The sequence below is a fragment of the Ptiloglossa arizonensis genome, chromosome 12, assembly GCF_051014685.1.
Source record: "Ptiloglossa arizonensis isolate GNS036 chromosome 12, iyPtiAriz1_principal, whole genome shotgun sequence".
NCBI lineage: Eukaryota > Metazoa > Arthropoda > Insecta > Hymenoptera > Colletidae > Ptiloglossa > Ptiloglossa arizonensis.
In genome coordinates this window covers 13,885,645-13,908,188 of record NC_135059.1, presented here as the reverse complement: position 1 = coordinate 13,908,188, position 22,544 = coordinate 13,885,645, and the positions used below count along the sequence as shown (strand labels likewise).

The following is a 22,544-nucleotide window of genomic DNA, read 5'->3' as shown; positions in this document are numbered from 1 at the left end:
CGAACTTCAAAGCGACAGCCATTAATGCGAACTAAAAACGCCGCGTTTGTGTCCTATACGAAACGTATCGATTCTTCCCCACCGCTATTTACGTTCTTCGACTCGAGCGATAGTTGCGGAATGAAAAACCGACTGGCCGAACTTCAAAGCGACAGCCACTAATGCGAACTAAAAACGCTGCGATTGTCCCTCCGTGAAGCGTAACGAACCGCCTCCCACCGATGTTTACGTTCCTCGAGTGCCTGCCGTGGAATTAAAAAAAACCGACCGGTCGCGACCGAACCTCAAAGCGACGACCGCGAACGAGAACCGAAAACTTTCCCCGATGAAAATCAGACCGAACGCGTCTCGTTTCGAAGTTTCTCGGAAACGACTCGTACGATTTACGAGTAAAAGTGTAGACCGAAGAGGCTGGTGTTCGGTCTCGTTTCGATCGGGAGAATCTCACCGATTCGTTCCATCGATAACGCTTCAACGGAGATGCACAAGGAGAAACGATACCGGATCGATTCGAGGTCCTCGACGGTGGACGGTTCAATCGAGGTGTCACCGTGTTTCTCGTATCCGCAGACTTTTTCACCACCCGTTCGTTCGACAAAATATTGTTCGCGGTCTCTCCGTTTCCGTGCAAAAAAGGACCGCTCGTCGTGTCCGCGTTCGCGTTTCTTTTTTCCCCTGGAAGACAGAAAATCGAGAAAAACGATGGACACGGACGCGGAACGGGATAGGCGGCGAATTTACAGAAGTGGGCGGAGCTATGGAATCGCGGTCTCGAATCGAGGGAACGTTCGATGAACGCCGTGTTCGCGAAAATTAATGCATATCTCTGGAGGATCGATCAAGAGCTCGCTCGTCGTCGGTTTAGCGGCCCTGTAACGCCACCGCCCTCTCCCGCGCGCTCGAGTTAATTTAGAAAGCGGTCGAAATCGGTTCCGTCGCGGGACGGAATCTACATTTTCGTTCGAGACGAAAAGAGGAAAAAGGACGCGCGTGCACGGCAGCGGCGATAGCAGCAGCAGCAGCAGCTCGTATACGTTGCGTTTGACAAGCTGATGGAATTTCGGTTACGGAGAATCGGAGCTCGCGAGTCTCGGCTGGTCGTTTAATTACGGAGGAAGCAATCGCACTGTTAGGTGGACGATAAATCACTCGAGAAAATAAATCCGGCCATTTCGGCGAGACTACGGTGAATTGTACACGGTGATTTATAAATGCACGCCCGTGCTTCGGGGTGTGAATCTACGCGCTAAAATACGCGTCTAGCTGGGTAGACCGTTACGATAGGTAGATCCGTTTTTCCGGCCGCTCTGGCCGTGCTGGCTGCACGCGAGATTCCGCTCGTTTTTCGTGTTAGGCTTTACAGGACGTACGTTCGCGTAACATTATTTTTATCCACTTTTAGCGCGTAGATTCGCACGCCCTCCGAAGTATGGAGGTGCGTTTACGAATCACTCTGTGCGGAGTATAGAGATGAACGCGTACGAAGGAGGGAGCGATTTCTCTTTCGTTTGGTTCCCCCACGCGCGCAATCGGCGATCTCTGGTCGCGTGCCATTGGGAAAACGCGGCCCGCGACGACGTTTTAAAACCTCTTGGACGCCGGGAAATCCCGCTCGCTCGCTCGCTCGCTCGCACGCGCCCGGGGCCAATGCACGCGGTCACGTGAGCCCGAAACGCAATGTTTTGTGCAACGCGTTCCAGCGTAAACGGGGAACGTCGTTACGTAAAGCCACTCTCGTCGATTGGACAACCTCCCGCGGACTCCACGTGGTTATCGACCATTCGACCCTTACGATTCCTTTCCTTTGTAAAAATGAACGGTAAAACGCAATAGAATACAGCACGCGTTACTTCGACGAGAGCAATTTACGCGAGTTGCGTACGAAGTTTACGATTCGCCGTTTGCGGTACCTTCGATCGCGTACCTCGATAAAACGTCCACTTCTCGGTCCGCGAAGGACGTTTCGAGGAGGGACGGTAGCGATTTTGTTCTTTGAAACGACCGTTCGTATCTTGGGTAAAGATCCAGCCACGTGACAACGGATGGCAGATGTATGCTCGGAATTGAATCGGAATACGTACGCGATGGAAAGATCTCGGTATTTGCTTATTGGTACAATTGACCTTGATTATGCAAATCGATATCGCTGGAACGTATCGTTTGTAACGAACACTGAAACGTCGATGTAAACGTTTGGATGAAAAATAGTCCCGTGCTCGTTCGATCGAAGCGCGATCGAAACCAGTCGATCGGAAAACGTGAAAGTTGCAGCGGTCGCCTCTGGAAAGGGAAATAGCGTTCGCGCGACGTTCGGTGCAATTAGAAATGTTTGCGGCAATGCGGTGGAAATCGTGAGCAACTTCCTCGGTCTCTAAAACGACGTAGACGTCGAGTGCCACGACCGCGGGCCAAACGTGTCGCACGTGCGCACGAGTCGTACCTTGTCGGTGGAAACGCGAGAAAAGAAGTCCGTTCGGAGGTTTCGCTCGTTAGCGTTTCTTCGTAGCGTGCCACTTGAATTTTCGGTACGGTACAGCGCGAGGTTCCAGCGACGCGAAGACGCACGCTCGTTTCGTTTCCTTCTACCCTTTCGAAGTCAACGGACCCGGAACGAGAGCCGCCGAAACTCGTGTAAATACGAATACCTCGGTAACGCGCGATTCGCACACTCGTTAGAGCCGTTACGCTCCTTCCAGAACCACTCGCGATAGACCGCGCACGAGCGGGTTAATTGCCTCGTGGACGCGGCCGCGGCCGCGGCTGCGCGAGAACGATACCATTGACGGTAAACAGTGTCGTCGTCGAGGGCAACTCACCGGCCACTTGATCCTCCGTGAGTCCATACTCCGACTGAAAAAAGAAAACAGAGAACACCGTGGTTAGAAATTATGCAAGATCCTCGAAACGCTGGCCGATGATTCAAGGAAATCGTTAACGCGCTTCGAACGTTACCGGGAAACGCCCCATCGAAACTTAATACGGACCGGCGGTTAGCGGCACCGCGCACCGCGACCCGTTCGCAGAACGGTGCCAATTCCCGCCCAAAAATCTCATTAATTTTATCGAGTTAACGGTGGATAATTCTCGCCCCGATAATTAACGCGCTCGGTCGATTAATTTTTTCCCGACGCATCGCGCGCTCGTTGAAACGGGGAATCAACGCCCGAACGAATAAAACCGAATTTTGGCGCGCGGGAAACCAAGCGTGCAGCGTCCACCGGTTAAATAACACGAGTCGCTACGGTGTAGGGTGTATCTTTTCTCCTTCCTGATTTTTATTCGACATCGGTCGTTCGTTGCCGAACAATCGGGCGGAAATTGCCTCCTCTAACCTGCAAATTGTTCGAGTTGCCGTAACGGCGACGCGCGGCTTATCCGCGTCCTACACGCCGCGGCGCTCGACATTGTTGAATCGGTATTAATAGACGGTGGATCGAGGAACATATGCCGTTAACGCGATTACAGGAACATTGACTTATCAGCAGCCCTACGAACCACTGTTCACGCGTACAGCGTCGAGAGAACGGGTTCGTTAACCCGGAGGCTTCGACGCAGGAGATCCTCCGCATCGAACGTCCTCGATCCTTCGTCGAGCGACGGTTAGAACGGCCGTTGACAACCGTACCTGGGTCGGTACAGTTTTCTCTTTTCTTTTCATTATTTTACCGAACGGTTAAACGATCGAGGAGATCAACGAAATAATAAGATCGCGTATACGCGACAACGGCCGGTAATTGCCGACCGGAATTCTCCTCGATCTCTTCGCGCGTATAGACCGCTTGGGCAAATTAGCGAACATCCTGGTATTCTGCGGTGTTCGAATACCGAGATTCATTTGTATCTTGCGTTCGATCGTGCTGCCAAATACTAAATGCATCTATAACTTGTATTATATACGCATCGTCGTATTGTGCATTCTTTGTTCGAGCGAACGTAAGCTGCGAATACTTTTGAGCAGTTGGATGCAAACGAGATGCAAATTAAAAAGATATTTCTCGCTCTTTGAAGTATAGTTTGTCCATTCGTGTCCGAAAGGAGTGTTTCGCGCTCCTTGTTGTACGAGCTACGGACGAAATCGAAAAACATTCGCGTCTATCGTCGCGAGGAAAATCTACGCGCAATAGTTTCTCGTTTAACCTTTTAATTGCTGCGCTCGAGAATACTCGAGATAAGAAAAGCACCGAGTACGTAAACTCCTTAGCTTTCGTGGAAAATTCTGCGAGATATTTTACCTCTTTGTACAATTTTTACACGCATTCGGGAGTATAATCGTTAAAAGATAAATTGCGACATTGATTCGGTACCGAGGCTTTTCTTAACATCGATCGCTTCGGTAACGAAAAGGTTAAAGATCGAGAATCGGGAACACCGGTTATCGTTTGTCGACGGTACGAAGAGAATTTTGTTTCGCAACCGACGGTACTAAAGCGGTACGCGAACGCTAATGCGAATTAAAATTATCGCATATTTTTCATCATCGTTTACCACCGGGAATGGCACCCGATCTCGAATCCCTAACGCAAATTCTATCTTTAACCGAGGAATTGGTACACGTCGAAAAGAATTGGAACGACGAATAATACGTATTCAGTTGGTAGTCGAATGTACGAAATGCTTATTCGCCAGCCGTGTAGTCACTTTTGTTCGGTTTCGACCGGTGAATATGGAACAAATGTTTTTGGAAGAACGACCTTCAAAAGTATTAAGGAAACAACCATCGAACAAACACGAATTACGATCTACCGCGGATCGTTGGAACAGCGTTGTTTAAAAAATTTCGATACGATATCTTTTACGGTTCTCTCGAAGTTGTACAAGAAGATCGGTGAATTTTTCGATTCGGTCCACTGTACCGGAACACCGTACCAAAAGGACCGAGCTTGTCCCAAAAAGCTTACCACGTTTCGTTCCTTTGAATCATCGCTGTATTCTACTCGCGCGTAAGCTGTCGATGCCGGGGCACAAATCTCCGAACGAAATGGAAGAAGTTGGTAAAATTCGCGACAAAAGTGGAACGACGGGGGTTCTCGATTCATTGGTCGACGGTACCTCTCGATACTACCGTGCCGTGCCGTGCCGTGCCGTGCCGTGTCGTGTCGTACCGTGCCGTGCAGTGCCGTGCCGTGCAGTCCGGCTCCAGTCAATTACCCGTTGAGCCCGCTCTAGGCGTACCACGGATGACGGGAATACGAAGAAGAGCTCGAACGGCGATTATTAATATTGCGACGTTGGAATATGGCGGCGGGATTCGATGCAACGCAGTCGCAGGAAGAAACCACGAAAGTCCAACGGACGTACGGGTAACCGACGATGAAAATTTGAGACGCGAGGTACCGCGTGGTAAACATAACCGCCTAACGAAGTCCTCCGAGTAACCGATCCCTCGGCGTTAATGCGAGATCGTCGTGGAAATAGTTTCCTGGAAGCTCGCGCTAACGAAGCTCACCATAAGCCGGCCCGGTTGGTTAAGTTTGGTCGTGACTCGGGTATCGAGTGATCTATGGCTACAGCCGCATCGACGGTGTTGCAATTTGCACCGAAATAAACATTCCATACGCAATATTGTGCCGCACCCCCTGCGACAAAGCGATAAGAATCCGAGAGGAAATATTACACCAAATTCGATTTGTACGCGGTGAGCGATAATCGCTGATAATTGGGGCCTGCTGTTCGGTTGTTCGACTTTGTGGAAAGTATTTTTAGTTCCCGTTGAAAAAATTGTATCGAGAAGAAAAATATGACGCCTAGAGTGACGCGCCGTGCCAAACTTTGAACGTGTTTTTCTCCAAAGGTTTAAGAGTTCGTCCACGCGATCGCTCTGTCGATGTTGAATATTTTTCGCAAAATTTGGCGCGTTTTTACGGCCGGTAATAAAATTCTCGATCCGTCGAGTCGCTTCGAAAGTGTTTCAATTTATGAAATTTTATTCGGCGCGATATTTCCTCTTTTCGATTTAAAAAATAAATCGAATCGCTCGTTCGAAGTGGCAAGGTTCGTCTTCTCGCGACGACAAGGGCGCGCGTACCTGCCCTCCTCCCTCTTTCGTTTAATAAACGCGGCCACCTTGATCCAGAAATCTCTATTCGTCCATTGGTTAAACGTGGCTGATTCCGGTGCTCCAGAAACGTTCGCGAACGAGTCGGCTCGAGAATGACTTTCACGGATACGTCCGTGGAATAACTCCCGGATGTAATCGTAAGCACTGTGGGAAAGAGACACGAGTCTGTCGGATCCGTCTTAGTCGGGAGCTCTTGGTTCGATGCTTCGAAACTCCTCGGAAGTAGACAGAGACGGTGCTCAACTGGGTCAGATCCTTTTCCAACGTCTCCGCGAGAGGACTCGGCGTTAACTCGCGAAAAGTCAGCCGTGGTTCGCGAACGAACGCCAGCCTGCCCCCCGCGTTTCCGCGTTCGTCCCTTTGAAATCGGGCGAGCTCGATTCGCGGTGAATTCGCACGGAAATTGAACGCGCCTCCATTTTCGACGAACGGTACACCGCGAACGCGAGTAAATAACAGGAATAGGAACTGTGATACGGTAACCGCGATAAAATAAAAGTAACAATAATAATAATAATAATAATAATAATAATAATCGTCTTTGGAAACGTTCTTGATCTCTCTCGAAGCCGGTGGTCGCGAAAAGTTTCCGTACTCACGCTTATCTGTCTGATCTGACCGTCTATGGTGCTCGTGAGCCTTCTCAGCTTCCCGTACGCCGAGGTGTATTTCTTCTCCGTGTCTGTCATGTCCGCGTGCACTTTTCTCCGGTAATTAACTACACCCTCGGCAATAGACACCTTTCAAATATACATTTGAGAGCCCGCGGGAGTGGGTCGAGTCGCGCAACAACACTCGGTTCGTTTCGGAGGTTCCGCTTCCTACTGATTCCAGCGGATGCTTTCGGCTCGAAATCCACCCCGAAGTCTCCTTTCCGCGCGCGTACTGCCTCGCCACGCGTCGAACGAGCCAGCGCGACAACAGGCCCGAACGCATAATGGCCACAAATAATATTTATGGACTAGCGAGGCGGCGACGTCATCGCTTGTTCGCTGCGTCTCGCGTTCATTCTCCGAGGTTTCCCCTCGCGCGGGGAGCGATCGGTCCGCGCGCGATCTTCGCGGCCGACGAACGTTCGCGAGTCGTCTTCTTCTCGGTCGAAACTCGAAGCCGCGTAGCTGCCGTTCGTTTACGAAAAATTGCGAAAAAGGCGCAACGATCCTCGCGACGTTACTCGGTAAAAGATCGAAGAACCGAGCCTTTGGACAACCTTCGTCTGTTTTTAACTTGTCAGCGGTCCCCGACGATTGGCTGGCGATCTTCCTCTTTATTCGTTTCCCTCTCCGTTCCCCTCTTTCCTCCGCCATTCTGGTTCTTCGATGGCAAGTCTCTCCGAGACGGGTCTGCCAAATGGCGCGCGTTACGGGAGGATCGGTATTCGAGAGACCGCGAGAATCCCGTCGCGACCGAGAACACCTTCCGCGATGCGTCTGGCCCCGATAGCATCGCGCGCGTTACAGGGGGGCTGGTGAGTCGGTTACCGAGACGTCTCAGCGGAAAGAAGGGTTTTCGCGATTACGCGGGTGCAACGGAAAGTATCGTTTCCGAACGTTCCGATTGTACATCTGTTAGCCTTTCTCCGTTCAAAAAGGTATCCAAGAGGTTTACTCTGCCTCGAACGCGGCTCCGTGGTGGACGCGAGTCGACGACGCGCCGGCGAGCCCACTGACACCGCGCGCGAACGCGCGATTCAGCCGGACATCGAGTGCAATTACGAGTACCGCGACTACGTTCTAACTTTGGCCGATCTCGCAGCTCGCATCGATCTTATTCTCGCGGGGATGGGTAACGCGCGCCGGAGCGGGCCGAGTCTCTCGCGAACGATGTTGCGCGCTTGTCGTGTTCCGAGCAACTAATGCCAGGAAACTCGATCGAGGAGCAGGTACTTTGTCGCGGCGAAACAACGATCGAATCGATCGGTGGACACGCGGGACGACGGTCCGTTTCTTTCGGCGCGACGCTTCGAGTCGTCGCGGGGAGAACGAATCCGTTCGAGGCTATTTCTGGAGCGTCGCGACGAAAAATCACGGCCAACCTGACCCGCTTTGTCGCGTGTGTGGATTTCTTAAAACGCAACCGGCTATTTTTACGAGAGCGTTTGATATCGCAACGAACATCGGGCTATCGGCGACGATACATCGAGTACGCGCAATCTGGATAAAAGTTCTCGACGAGGATCTCGCGTCGGTGAATCGAGCTTTACCGGTGTTCAACATCGATGATCGAACGACTCGCGTCGTCCGGACTGTTGTAGGTGCAACATCGACGCGCGCGCGAGGAGAGTCCGCGAGTCATCGTTTTCGGACCCGTGCTACCATCTAATGGAGAAGGACGGCTCGGATCGGGCGCGTCCGATCACGAGCGTCTGTTTCCACTGCGGTCTGGTCGGTATCGGAGTCTGACGAAGAACGTCGAACGCGAGCTCGTGGATACTCGGTATCCCATTTTCGACCCTAGTGACGCTCGAAGAGTCGAAAATTAACCTCGACGCGGATTCCGGGGCATTTGAGAAAGATAATTATCGGAGCGCGCGTCGGAAGAAATATGAAACTTTTCTCGGGATTATTTACCATCCTCCATGGGGGACTACTTTACCTCGGTGCGGTAGGTACCGTTTTAAACGAGTTTCGAATCTAAATAGTTTACCCTTCTACGACAATACGAACGAAGAGCGTTTCGTATATTTTATTCCGGATATTATTAAAATGTAATCGTAAAAGTGAATATTGATACAAAATTTCGAGAGTGTTACCGCTTTTGAATACGTTTTTAAATATGTATCGGTACTGTACGTTCTTCGATAAAATAGTTAATAAAATCGGGCGAAAAGAGAAAGACGGACATCGATACCGGGACGTCCGATCGGCACCGTCCGTTTCTACTTCGAAAAACTATCGTACTCACCAGATCGATGGTGACGATGAGGTCGTACTGCTGCCTCTGGCCCTTCTTTTTGTTCTTGCCGGTCTTCACGGAAGCCGCCTTCGGCGTGACCTTCACCTGACCTTTCTGAGCGGATGGTTTCTGAGTCGGTTTCGCCGCAACCTTCCCACCGGGTGTCACCTTCTGGCCGCCAGCGAGCGGCGCCTTTTGACCCGTAGAGCCCTTCTGGTTAACGTGACCGACCCCGTCGGCTGGTTTGTTGCGAGCCTGTCGTCGAAAATAAAAAGACCATCGGTTAAAACTCTCTCGGCCGAGCGATAAATCTTCGAGGACGCCTCCACCGGATGGTATCTTCGGCTTCCATTTCGCGTGAACGAAATCTCGGTGATAATCGGACGAGGGGAGGGTTGGAGCCGATTAGCTCGCCCGAACGAACCGTTCTCTTTAATCGGCGATTAAACGAACGACGAGAGAACTTTTGCTCGGTGAATCTCTCCCCTTGTCCCCCTCGTCCACAGCCCCCTCGTATCAGCGCTTTAACGAGGTTTCGATCGCGCGATCGAATAATTTGTTCCCAGTCTCCGCTCTTAATCGTTCGAACGTGCGAAACGGTGTTCGGTCGACTTTCAAACTGGACTGCAATCGAGCACAATGCAACCGGCGAGACGCTCGACCGTTTGAAAATCAACGGGGCTCGCCGGTGCAGTTGAAGAGAGAGAGAGAGAGAGAGAGAGAGAGAGAGAGAGAGAGAGAGAGAGAGAGAGAGAGGGAGAGAGAGTTGCGCGACTCGGGAGACGTTCTCGAAGAAGATCGTTAGCGGTTGCGTTTACTCGAGGGAAACGTTTGCATGGATTTACGAGCACGAAGCGCAAGCCAGACAAAGCGAGCACCACGAATTGCAAAAATATCGGTTGTTTACCGATCCCGCGCTCCGCTTGTGTGCCTCGAAAGCAAAACTGGGGCACCGCCGATTACGAATCTCTTTTTGCTGCGCTCGCAAAGTTATCTCCGATATCCTGCGCCCCTCTCGCCACCTCCTCTGTACACAAAGTTACGCGGCCCTTTCGATAGTCGGAATTCTAACGCAGCCAGCGATAGAGTAAACGCGTTCGGTACCCTTTAAACTGGGACTTGCCCTTCGAACCACAGGGACCCGGAAGTGCACGTTTCGTGTAACAAGGGAGATCGAAATAACAAAGTTTTTACTTAAAGTTTCTGCAATTTCGTTTAAGAAACTATTCACAAATTTAATACTCGCAAAGTTTGGTCAATAAGAGCGCGTACTCGGTCTTTGTACGCGAACGTACGCTCGATCGAACGTCTACGCGTCACTTTTTCGTTCTCGTTACCTCTCGCTCGATCTTTCTTATTTCTTGCAACGTACAAAATATCAACGCTGCGACACCGTTTTATCGTCTACCGTTACCGTTATCCATTATTCGAGGGCAGTTTCCCTTCAGTCTCGCGGTTCGAATCGGGCTACGTCGTTCGTCGCTCGTCGCTCGTCGCTCGTCGCTCGTCGCTCGTCGCTCGTCGCTCGTCGCTCGTTGCTCGTAATCGCGAACAATGAAAAGCTTCGTGCTCGTAATCGCTCCAGTTCCCTGTCCGCAATTAGTCATTTCGTCGAGCTAGCCCATCCGTCGGGAGTTTCATCGAAGAAAGGTTTTTCCGATACGCTCTCGGTCTGTCGCAGCTGCACCGACGAGGAACACGAGCTCGTTGTCCGCTAACGAGAAACGGACCGTGGAAAAAATGAAGCTGCACTCGGCCGGGACAACGCTTCGCCCTTTTCGTCTCTCGGTCGAATGGCGTACAAAAATTCGTTTTATTCCCGCGAAGTAAATATCTAAGGTCGTGGAACGAACAATACCCTTAATCACGGGTCGGGAATCCGAGCGAGCGTTGCGTCAACGTTTCGAGGTTGGGATGCATCGCGCGCCATTGTTCGCGGGTCTCTGCTAATGACACACCCGTGGAACGATGCACGGTAATTTCCGGGGATTTTAGTCGCTCGGCACCGGGCCCATTGTTTCGTTCTTCTGCCCGCTTCGTTACCGGAATCAATCGGCCGCCACGATGATCAACGCGGAAACCTTTATACTTCCCATTCTGCGTGCGCGATTGCGACAAACGTGTTCGAAGCGAACAACCCGTCCCGCGATACGAGTAACTCGCCAAGATTACGTTGCGTTCTCCGATTGTTTAAGATTGTCGATTTTTCGAAAACGACCGAGTCACGACTTTTCGAAACCTTTCGGTCCTTCGGTGGCCACCCTCTACGAACAACGTATAATTTATTCGCGACGTTTCATCGATGGTTAAATTTTTAACCGAAGCACCGAGTCACGAAAGTTGCGACTTCGTCTTTTATTCGTTGCTCGAAGCAAATATTCGGATATTTTGCCCGTCTCTGGTTCGGAGCTTTGAAAACGAATTCGATTTTTTTATCAAATTTTCGAGCTTCTGCCAACAGGAAAGAAACGCTCCTGTACAGATATCTGGCAACGGAGAGACATTTACTTTACGCGCGTGTTAAGTTTCGAGTCGATCGGTTTATCGGTTCTCGAGATATCGCGTAAATCGGCTTGAAAAAAGTCGTTTCGAGAAACACGGCTTTAAAGTTTGAAAGTGTATAGAGAGTTCGTTTCAAAGTCCTATAATATTGCCAATTCTTCGAATTCCGTCGTAATCTTCTCGGGATAATGCTTTTGGAACGCGAATCTTTAAGAAAATGGGAATAGAAACGACAAATCGATTCGTGATTTTATCTCGAAATCGGGCAGACTGGGTATACCTTACGATCGAACAATGCCGTTTTCGGAAACGTTGCTAACGGTATTCTCTTTCGCATACGTTTCGGTCAACTTTCTCCGCAAAGTCCGTATTACCGCGAACGTTGATCGATGAATTTTGCATTTGTCGTCGCACCGAGAATCGGTTCCTTCTTGTTTTTTACTTCGATTACCGAGACATTCCGTACAACGCTAACAAGTTCACGCGTTTCGCCGCGTTCGAATAAAGACGCGCCATTATACGACTCGGATTCTCACGAGTCTAAATCCGTTTAAACTTGAACAGCGTAGAGCTATAGCCGACTCGTCGTTTGTATCCAAAGCTTTTAATAGCCGTATCGACTGCCATGAAATTTTGGAACTTAAACTCCGTGCTCTACTTAGGATACCAGGGAGACTCGTTTTTATCTCTCACCGTGACTTTTTACCGTTCTTTCGAAACTCGTCGAGAAAATTCAGATTCTTTTGCTCGCACATTCTCCGTACAGTACCAAAGGGTCTTTATTCGAATAACAACAACAACATCCGTTACGTATTATTTATCGAACAACGCTCCATCGGCTGTCCATCGTGTCCCGACCTTTCGCTTTCGACATTCGCGGGCGTAGGTGTTTCGCGATCAACGAATACCGTCGCGTTCGCAAACGAGATTATTTCTTAAGTAACCGGCACCGCGAATTCCGCGAGGCGCTAACGAACAATTTCCCGCGTGTTCGCGCGACGATCGACGGGCAAAAAGAAAAGCGAAACAAAGCCTTCGGGGGTAATCGAGAGGAGATGGCTCCCGATTGAAAATCTTCGGGGTCGTCGCGAAGGGGAGGAGCCGATCGATGCTCGAGGTTCCGAAACTGTGAATCGAATCGCGTCGGTTATCGCGGGCATAAACCGACCGGGAGGAAGTCCCGCGGTCGGACAATCTCGTCGATTCGAATCTCTGGAAACGAATCAGATTCCAATGGACGCCCATCGAGCGCGAATAAATCGAGTTAGGCGATGCCGACCACCGGTTCGCTCGTACGGGAACAATCTCGAGATACCGACGTTGCGACGAATCGGAGCAAAGCGGAGCAGAGCGGAGCAAAGCGGAGCAGAGCGGAGCAAAGCGGAGCAGAGCGGAGCAATTTTGCGAGAAATTCAATTTTCGAGCGTTGTTCGACTCGAAATCGCGAAACGAACGGTCGGTAATGGGGACGCGTTCGTCAAGGTGAACGTTTACCTTACGCGGAGCATCGTTCAACGACCTATTCCCGCGAATGAAAACAAGCTCGCGACGATCACCGATGAACGATAGGGATCGAAGGGAACGATGGCTAAGTTCGTCGACCGTTCGCCCAATTACGCGGCAAGGTAGACTCTGGGTGTTTAAATATAGAACGACTCAAGAGGTACACAATTGGTATTGGACGTTCTAAATATAGCGCGGGTTTATTCAAATAATAATTCAACGGAGAGGCGGCACGGGCCGCGTGGGCGGAACTGACGAGATAATTATAGGCGTTTGCCTTCTACCGCGTTCTTACGAAAAGCACCGTACATCACCGCGGTGGCACGCGGTGCGGGGAGAAGAGAAAGAAAAGGAAAAAGAACAAACCCGCCCCGAGAGCCCGTTTTCGACGAGACGAAAACTTCTGCCCGGAGCTTTAGTCCGCGCGACCATCGGAAACCGGAGAATTTATCTTTAAATATCGACAAACGAGCCGCGTTCATTTTCTACGGTGTCGAGACACTTTTCCCTCTCTCCGTAACGATTGGAAAATTTCTCGCGATTTCGCAGCTTCTAGGATATTAAATTTCTACGCGGAGTCGACCGAGTAAAAAGAATCGACGATATATCGCGCTGACAGAGACGGAGACGGAGACGGAGACGGAGACGGAGGCGGAGGCGGCGGCGGCGGCGGCGGCGGCGGTGGAGGCGGAGGCGGTGGCGGTTGAATGGAAAGCAGTAGTATCATAGTCTGGAATGTTTTGAAATAGCAACCCATCCCCACTTCTTTCCGCTAGCAGCCGCCGCTTCTGTTCCCAGCCGCTTCCTATGAACCGCGCGCGAGCGGCTCCGCGGTGCGGGAAAATTTTATTGCTTTTCGCTGCAAGTTTTTGGCAGCCTCCCGGACCCGCCGTAGAAAACAGCCACATAACGGGCGAGTTTAAGTAATATGCTCCGCGTAATGCATCGCGTTGCCTCCTCCCCGTCGTTGCATCGTTTTCAATTGCACGTCCGTAACTCGCGACGACACGCGGAGAAAAACCGTGGACGAGATCGCTCGTTCTCGAACGACGATTCCGCTTCCTCGTCGATGCTCGCCGATGCTCGCCGATGCTCGCCGATGCTCGCCGATCGTTCGGAGAGTTCGACGAGCGAGTCGGCGATGCAATTTTCTCCGGGTGGCGTACTCGCGCGTATTCGTTTTCAAACCGAAAACAGGAGACTTCCTTCGAGATCGAGGGGACCAGGCCCGATGCGGACGTGTGTGCGATTTTTCCGATTTTCGACTTCATTGGTGACGTATAGTTACAAAATCGTTCGTCGATCCAAGCGACGAAAAAACAGAGAAACGATAAAAAAGGATGTCGAATGTTGTCCGATCCGAAGACGAACACAGATTATCCCTTGTTTATTTTTTGTCGCGTTCACCGGTCGGTCGGATTTATCGCTGTGCGACGTTTATTTAGAACGCAGCCTAAGGAGAAACACGCGATCGTGCGATGGACCTGATCAAATGTAACTAATTTTCGTCGAGCTTCGTTGATTTTAATTTCTCATCGCTTCAATTTCTTCGACCGTTCGGCTAGGTTGGTGCAACATCGAAGATGCGTTATTTTGGTACAGGATGTATCGTTCGGTTTTGTATTACCCTTGTTTTTGTCTCGTTCCTTGAACTTTTACGAATCTCAAGGTAAGTGTAACGAATTCGAACGATTCTCGAATCACGACTTTAAATATATTCCTTAGTTTTCAGCTCGAATACGATAACTTGCGATCAATTGTATATATTTCCGTTTCGATCGTGGGTCCCTTTTCCGTGGTTTTCGGTTGTTTTCGATCGGAAGAACAACGAGAAACGTAGGATCGTTCGCACCGTAAGTCGCGCGTCCGCGTCGAGCCTTGGAAAACGAACCGAGCGGATTCTAGGGACGATAGCGAGACGGCCGCGCGGCCTTGAGCGGACATTTTCGAGCCCGTCGGTTTAACCGTTTTCCACGAGAGAATCGTAGCATTATAGCCAGCCGCGAACCGGGGCGGCGTCTCACTGCGCGCGAAGCTGTGAATTTCGACAGTTCGCAAGGAAGGAAGAAACGAGAGATCGAGAGGGGGCAGAGACAGAGAAAGAGAGAGAGAGAAAGAGATTTCTCCCTCCCCCTTCCATCGCGTTCTAGCTCGGGGCTTATAAAAGATATATCCAGTGGCGGGATAAGCCATTAGTGCGAGAGAACGAAGGTGCGCAGCGTTCGAGTCGGTCGGCCGCCCAGACTGAAGCCGGAAGATGGTCAGTTCCCCTTGTAATAATCGTTGTGTCGGTTGTCGCATGGAAACGCATTAATTCGGTGCCGCTTCGCGTCGAAACGGCGGAGCAACCGACGCTTCTGGCCCGACGCCAGCAATCCGTCGATCGATTCCACCTCCATATCGGATATAAATTGACAGACGATAGGAGAATTAAATCGCGGCGCGCTTCCATCGAGAGATTCGTACGCGTTCTCTCTCCCTCTCTCCCCCTTCTCTCTCTCTCTCTCTCTCTCTCTCTCTCTCTCTCTCTCTCTCTCTCTCTCTCTCGTTTCCGCAGTGTCGATAGAAAAAGAAAAGAACAACGATACGCTACCCCCGTTGCTGCGCGAAAAAAAATCGAAGCGATTCGTGTTCAGGAGGCGAGAGGGTGTACATATACATGCATATACATATAGATGTAGATGTATAATACACGTATATTTGTACATACGCATAGATAGAAATATACATATAAATATACGTGCACTGGTATGTAGAGATATGCACGTGTAGAGGGATAGAAATGTACGGTTGTATAGGTATATAGGCGTGCGCGCGCAGACACGAGCCGGTTACCGAAAGCAGGTTTCTCTGTTTCAGGATGACACGGAGCAAGTGAAAAGTGAGTACGCGTCCCGTGCGTACGGAAATCGGAGCGGCGATGTCCGAGCTCTCTGAATCGGCGAGAACGAGGCGGAGCGGAATGTCCGTCCCGCGTGCAAATAGACGCCGCGCCGGCATGCGGTGCCCGTATTTCATTGGATCTGCGTCGCGTCAACAAGTATGGTTTATTCGTCGAAGGAAGGTCGTCGCGGGTGTTTAAAATTTAGGTCGTCCGCCGATGTGTGTTTTATGTCGGCAGTCTCGTCCCGTCGCGTTTCGCGTCGCGGTTGACAACAGTGAGGCGAGTTACGTCGCCGTCGAGATCCCGGATCGACTCGCGACTCGAGAAATCGGTCTTGGAAATGGAAACGCGATCGTCGAGTTTCCATCGGGCACGGTTCGCCGCCTTTTACGTGTCCCGCATCCGCCCACGCGTTCCTACGCGGCGAGCAAGTTGCGCAATCCGACTTCCTATCGCAAAATAAACCGCTGATTGATCGGCCGCGTAGTATTAATACACGCCCGCTCTGGCACCGTGTGTAAATAAATGCCGGAGTCGTGCGAGGGACCGCGCGAGAGTTCCTTCGAGCTCGCGTTACGCGGACATCTCGCCTTGCTCTAGAATTTTCAAGGAATTTCCTAATTCTGGTGTCCCGCGCGACGATGCTTTTAACGCCTCGATCGGAACCGTGGGGACGATCCGTCCTACCGGTTCTTCCCATCGCAATTCGAACGCGGAGGAATCCCCACGCGGCGTTGCGAAAGCCCCGAGGCGGTACCGCGAATTTTCTTATTTCGTACCAACTTTCCTCGATTACGCTCATTTTTCGCGGAAAAAACTCCCTCGCCCCTAGCGATTCAGATCCGCTCCATACCCGATGGAAATTATTCGGAGAAATATTTCGTTTTATCGCGGCATCGCCTTTCGATTATTTTTTTTCGAATCCGAACTCGTCTCTCGTTCCATTATTTTCTCCCCTCTCGAAGATTAGAACCGCCCTCCGAGGAACACTTTTCACGAATATTTTCTTTCGATTGATTTTTAAAATCCAAACCGGAATCGTTGGCCTTTCTCCTTCTCGCGAACTCTAAAACCATCCTGTGAGAAACAGTTTTCGAGAATGTTTCGTTTCGTTGCGATATCGCGGCTTAATTATTTTTTAACGAACAAAAATCGAAATAAACCGAACGGAAAGCACGGACGGGCAAAATTGTTCGAATAAAAGGTAACGGATAAAACCAACGTGTAGGGATTTATTCTCGACGTTTATTGAATCGAACGGTTCAATTTTTATTCGCGCAACGTAAAATATTTCGTTCTACGATTCAAGTTGTAATTTTCGTTCAACGTGTAACGGATAAAGAGTTGTTCGTCCTTTATTCGTCGCTGGAAACTTTTATCTGGCTAAAAATTTTGCCCATCTCCGATGGATGGCAACTGCGGCATATCGGATGGGCCAAAATTCCTGGCAAAACGGAGAAGGCAATCGCGATTCTCGCTGTAAAGATAAATCGAAATTCTAACCAGAATTTCTTCGCGCAAAATCGCAAGAACGTCGAACGACGTCGACGCGTTCGTTTGCTAAACGTTGTTGTTACAGTCCACGAACATTGCAAACACCGTGCGATGTTATCCGTTTTAATTGTTTCTAGCCAATGAGAACGTGACAAGGTCGACGGAAATCGGATAATTTCGTACCAAACTAGCCATGTTTACGTACACCCACGCGAGTAGAAATAGCGAGTAGTGGACAGACGCGTCGGCCAAGTCGCGTTCAATCGTACGCGTAACCGATGAATCTTCGATGTTACCTTTCTTGAAAATCGAACCCCGTATAGAAAATCTTCGCAATTTTTGCGCAAAGAATCATCGTTCCTCCGAATGTACAGCGAAAGTTTATCCATTCGGCGTAAGACGGTCTTCGACCAGACTCTCCTCGTAATCCTTTTGCGCTCGCGTCTAAATCCAGCGAACATTATTTCTCGTTATTTCTGGCCATCGATCTGTTTTGTCGCAATTGCGGTACGAGAGCGAACCAAAATTAAAGAAAAACATTCCTTGTATCGGAAAATTTCACTAGACCCGAGTGCAAGCGGTACCTGTGTACATCGACTTTAAAAAAGACTCTCTACGGCGGATCGTAAGCATTCGTGGCGGACGTTAATACGAAAAACGTGCGAAACGACGGTGGATGAATATTTCATAAATCGATACAATAATACGAATGATCAATTTTACGCAAACGCGTATCTTCCGCGTACGTATTACGCGTACTTTGAATGTTCAACGACGCCGATAAATGCATAAAATCCACAAGCGGGAAATAAAAATGTATCGTGTGATCCGTAATTCGTGGTACGAACGAGGTCGTGCAGGTTTTACGGCTCGAAATAAGATAAAAGTATAAATCGTCCGAAACCGATGCGCATCGAAAAGGAAAAAAAGAGAAACGATTCGTTCTCCGGTCACTCGCGCTTAAATCGGGCGCGCGCGAAAACAAATTCGAGCGTCTATCGTTCCGTCGAGACGACGAAACTGTGATCCGGTTGTATTTTACAGTGCTCAGGAGAGCTTTCTCCATGTTCGACTCGGCAAAGTCGGGCCGGATCGAGAAGGAAAAAGTACGGACGATCCTGAACACCCTGGGGCACACTTTCGACGACCACGAGCTGGAGGTGCTGCTCAAGCAAGAGGACGAAGAGGGTATCGTATCTCCGAGTTTCGAGAGTTTCAATTGTCTCCGGTCCGGATTCGATTCCCCTGCCGAGCGTGTTTTATGCCGATTTTTTAGGGGGAGCCCCGCTGACTGACCCGTAAATCGATGTTTGCGCGTCCATCTAACCGTGGTCGAGTAAATTCGCGATCCGACGCTCGGAGACGCGGAAAACGAACGCGTACGAGAAACAACGATAAACTCGTTCCAAAGAATTCGCGAGATACGTCGATATCCCGCCGTAGCGCAAAGGTTGTCAGAGATCCGTCGAGAGATTGATCGCCGCGATTTATTCGAAGCTGAAGCGTACGCGACACCCGTTCGAAGAGTCGGTCACTCGCGAGCACGAAGATTCTCGCAAGAAGAGGAAAGAGACTCGGTGGTTAATTTGAAAGCGGCGGCGGCTCGCTCGACCGGCGGCGAGTGCTCGCTGTTATTAATCCGGGTAGCGGTAAAGTAGCGACTCGTTCGCGGTCTTTGATGCCGCCCCGAAGTGGTTCGAGGAGTACCTTTCAGCTAAGAAGTTAAACGGCGACTAGTACCCGTTGACAGCTTCGTTTTAACGGAACGAGGACGGAAAGTAGCGGTTCGAAAGGAACGGTCACGCGTACCGGTCGAGGGTAACGGAAAACGAACGAACGGAGAAGAACAATCGATTTGAACGAGAATCGTGCGTTGGAAAGTATTCGATGGTATCTTTGATACTTCTCTGCGATACGTAATCGGTTCGTTTTGGAATTTCTTCGAAACGTAGTTTTGCGTTTGCGAAAAAGTAAATTTCGATAACGGTCGAGCTCGGCGCAGGATCCGCGATCGAACGGCGGCCAGCAGCCACCGTGTTCGACCGTTGAACCGTGACGTCGATCGGTAACACCGAGCCGGACAAGCGGAATTAACGTAAGCCTACGGAATTGCCTCTCGAAATCGAGACAATGATCGGTGGCAGGAGCTCGCGGCCGTGGCTTTATCCGGGCGCGTTATTATGCAGATATTGTCCCAGCCGTGTGCGGACCGTGTATCGGTTAGGTATTTCCGGGTCGGTTTCGACTCGAATCTAATTTTCCCCTCCAGACACCGTTCTCGAAACCACGAATGCATCGGCCGATCCGAAGGGACGATAGCTCCCCTGTCCGTTGTAAATTTCACATTTATTCCCAGGGGTTCGCGTAAAAGGGAGCGGAACCAACGGCCTTGGAAGGCTACCAAGCGTATCGTCTCGAATGTTTTCCTATCGATAAAAAATGACCGCGAAACGGAAACGGAAAAGGAAAAGATGGGGAAGAGAGGCGCGGGTGACTTGTTTACGCCGACCAAGCCGTAGGACGGTTACGACAAAGACGAAGAGCTCCTTTGCGCTCCCGAGAGTAGTTTCTAATCGTGAATCGGCGGTATTTTCAGGCAACGGTAGATTAAACTTCGACTCGTTCTTCCGGGTGGCCTCTCACTTCCAAGAGGAGGACGACGAGGCGCTGCAGAAGGAGTTGAAAGAGGCTTTCAGGCTCTACGACAAGGAGGGGAACGGCTATATTCCCACGAGCTCTCTGCGCGAAATCCTCGCCGCTCTGGACGACCAGATAACCCCTGATCAAATGGACGGCATGATCGCCGAGATCGATACCGATGGCTCCGGCACTGTTGACTTTGACGGTAAGTTTCGCGTGTTTCACGACGTCTCGACGACACCGTAATCGACACCGTGCACTGGCCACCTAATCGCGGAAAGGTGGAAGCGCACGTAAAACGGTTGAAAACGAGACTTTGCGCATCGTTCTGGCGGCAAGATGCACACGTTTCGTTAACGCGGAGGGTGATTCGGAAAGAAAATAATCGAAACGTTTGCCTCGTGACCCAAAACGCGTTACTTTGCCCGCGTAATTGTTTCAATGGACCGCGTGTAATCTCCCAGCGGCGTAATCGCGCGAAGCACTTTCAATGCCGGACAATATCCGGTGGAAATCCGAATAGAAAGTTACGATATCGGTTCAACTTTTTCGTCCGGTTCGCGTCTATGGAGCTGGTTGCAGCGGGTCGCACGAGGGCTCGATTAAACCCCGAACGTCTTAATAACGGTATTTCTAAAGCCTCTTTCGAAAAGCTCGGCGGCAGGCGACGCGAAACGGACAAGGATACGACCTAGTTGCTCTCCAGCTGAAACGTCCGTCGACGACGAAACGATACTCCTCCGCGCGACGATTTTTCGAACCCGCGCGGACAAGCGAGTTTTCGCTCGACGGTTGTACCTTGTTCGTTGTTCTTTCGATGGAAAACGACGAAGACGGAGACACGGTCGTGCTTTTCGTCGTCTTTTCTCGTTCGAAAACCCGTAAAATCGTTCCGTTGCAGAATTCATGGAGATGATGACCGGCGATTAAAGCACCACCGACGCGGGAGAAACGCTTGCGTTTTCTTTCCACGATCCTGCATTTCTGTCCGACGGCGGCACCTACCACGAGAATCCATATTCCGCGAGACGGAAGCTCCGACCGAGCCTGGACAACGCTTCGCTGGGATCGAAGGAACCTCGTCGAATATCGTTTCACCTGTACATTTCTTTGCGCACCGTGTATCGACATCGTTGATCAAGTACTCGAATAAACGCTATCATCGACGATCGCGCGTTAGCTATTTTTACTCGGAAGGAAGACACCGTTCTGGAAGAAGAATCGCAAAAGACACCGTTAAACGAGCCGACGTCTCGACTCGAGAGACCTCGGCGAGTAAATTCCTTCTCTCGCAAAATGTTTCGGTGCCTCGAGAACTTTGTTCGCGAATCGGCGCGTGGCTATCGCGAGGCATCCGCGTTCTCGTGTAAACCGGAAGCTGGGCCAACTTCGCCGAGGCCGGCTCGGTCTTTTCCTTTTCGCGGACGAGCGCGCGAAAATCAGCCTCGACTTGGAGTTTCTCGCCGAACCGCCCTCGGCGCGGCTAATAATTTCCTGTCTCCTCGAAAGCGGGAAACTTGCGCCGGGATATTAATCGAGAATCTCTGGCGAGCAAATCGCTGAGCGTGCAACGAGCACCGTGTTCGAATTCCGTGAAGGCCACTTATTCGATCAACTCGGGCATCGACTCGCGCGCAAGGTTCGAGGTCGCGCCTCGTCGTTTTATAGCTTCGCAGCGTGCATAGATCGGTCGAGTTATCGAGCTTATAGACGACGATACCGCTTAGCTGGTAACCCGATAACATCGTTCCCCGTCCATTGAAAAAACCTTCGCCGAGCGAGGGCAAAGCATTCTCGAGGCCCGAAATTCAGCAGAACGTCGAGCAGCACTTTGAAAACGAGACGTGACAGGGACGCGTAACGAAAGTGGAACGTGGCTCGACGTTACTTGGAAACTTGCAACGTCTTGGTTATCCTTTCGAATTTTTCGATTCGCGCTTACACGACGCGAGTCCGAGTCCAAGATACTCGAGTATCGCCGAGCACCGACACGTGGCATTCGAAGAACCGAGATGGACTCTTCTGTTCTCGTCGATGCTTCGATAGGCTGCATACGCGAGAGGAGGGATCCCGGAGCTTTCGAAGCCCTTCTATCGAGAGGAAAGCCCTTCTATCGTTGTCGGCGCTGGAACACGGGCGTCGCGTCCGTGAAGGAGCATTTCCCGCCAAAACGGTCTCGAATCTTCGAAGACGGAAACTGTCCCCGAAAGATCGCCAGAGGGAAACGCTGAGAAACGAGATCCAACGAGAACGCCCTCGAGAAACACCCTCGACCGCCCCCTCCGACCGCCTCCCTCCTCTCGTGCTCCGCTTTCGGCTTTTACCCCCCGCCGTCCCGTTCCTTCCTTCCTTCCTTCCTTCCTTCCTTCCTCCCTCTCTCCCTCCCACCCTCCGTCCCTCCCTCCCTCCCTCCCTCCCTCCCTCCCTCCCTTCGTTTCTTCCCTTCTCGAAGTCTCTCTCCTCGTTTCCTCCAGGACCGCGACGCTCCTCCGTGCCTGGCCCCGGCCCCGGCCGCTCAAGTTTTGTCCGAGTGTTTGCGAGCGAGACCCGGAAACCGCTTCCCAAGGA

General features: G+C 50.9%; 2 protein-coding genes across 6 annotated transcripts in view; one reads left to right on the top strand and one right to left on the bottom strand.

Moving 5' to 3' along the window:
* LOC143153431 (neo-calmodulin) overlaps window positions 1-22,544 on the bottom strand; it is a 44,970-nt gene that overhangs the window by 5,465 nt on the left and 16,961 nt on the right. For 2 of the 3 annotated variants that reach the window (XM_076324599.1, XM_076324601.1), the window contains 2 exons: window positions 8,963-9,208; window positions 2,817-2,850 (listed from right to left, as the gene is read on the bottom strand). In XM_076324599.1, coding sequence (XP_076180714.1) covers window positions 2,817-2,850; window positions 8,963-9,208 — 280 coding nt within the window. Of the gene's footprint in view, window positions 1-2,816; window positions 2,851-6,657; window positions 7,254-8,962; window positions 9,209-22,544 lie in introns of those variants that run through there. The other variant, XM_076324602.1, reaches the window with a different exon arrangement.
* On the top strand, window positions 8,488-21,145 carry Tpnciib (troponin C type IIb). 3 transcript variants are annotated; one of them, XM_076324603.1, is made up of 5 exons: window positions 8,488-8,662; window positions 15,818-15,839; window positions 18,381-18,524; window positions 19,933-20,181; window positions 20,878-21,145. In XM_076324603.1, the coding sequence occupies exons 1-5, from the start codon at window positions 8,603-8,605 to the stop codon at window positions 20,904-20,906; spliced, it is 504 nt and encodes a 167-aa protein (XP_076180718.1). In that variant the 5' UTR covers window positions 8,488-8,602; the 3' UTR covers window positions 20,907-21,145. The 3 variants fall into 3 exon arrangements, with proteins under 3 accessions (XP_076180718.1, XP_076180719.1, XP_076180720.1); XM_076324604.1 differs by lacking the exon at window positions 8,488-8,662 and adding an exon at window positions 15,141-15,218; XM_076324605.1 differs by lacking the exons at window positions 8,488-8,662; window positions 15,818-15,839 and adding an exon at window positions 15,849-15,998.

What these genes read in the sequence shown, in the direction of transcription:
- Tpnciib (XM_076324603.1), top strand. Translation starts at nt 8,603, where the DNA reads ATGAAACTTTTCTCGGGATTATTTACCATCCTCCATGGGGGACTACTT. An exon ending in GACTACTTTACCTCGGTGCG is followed by an intron (nt 8,663 to 15,817) that starts GTAGGTACCGTT and finishes TCTCTGTTTCAG; the next exon opens with GATGACACGGAGCAAGTGAA. An exon ending in CGGCACTGTTGACTTTGACG is followed by an intron (nt 20,182 to 20,877) that starts GTAAGTTTCGCG and finishes GTTCCGTTGCAG; the next exon opens with AATTCATGGAGATGATGACC.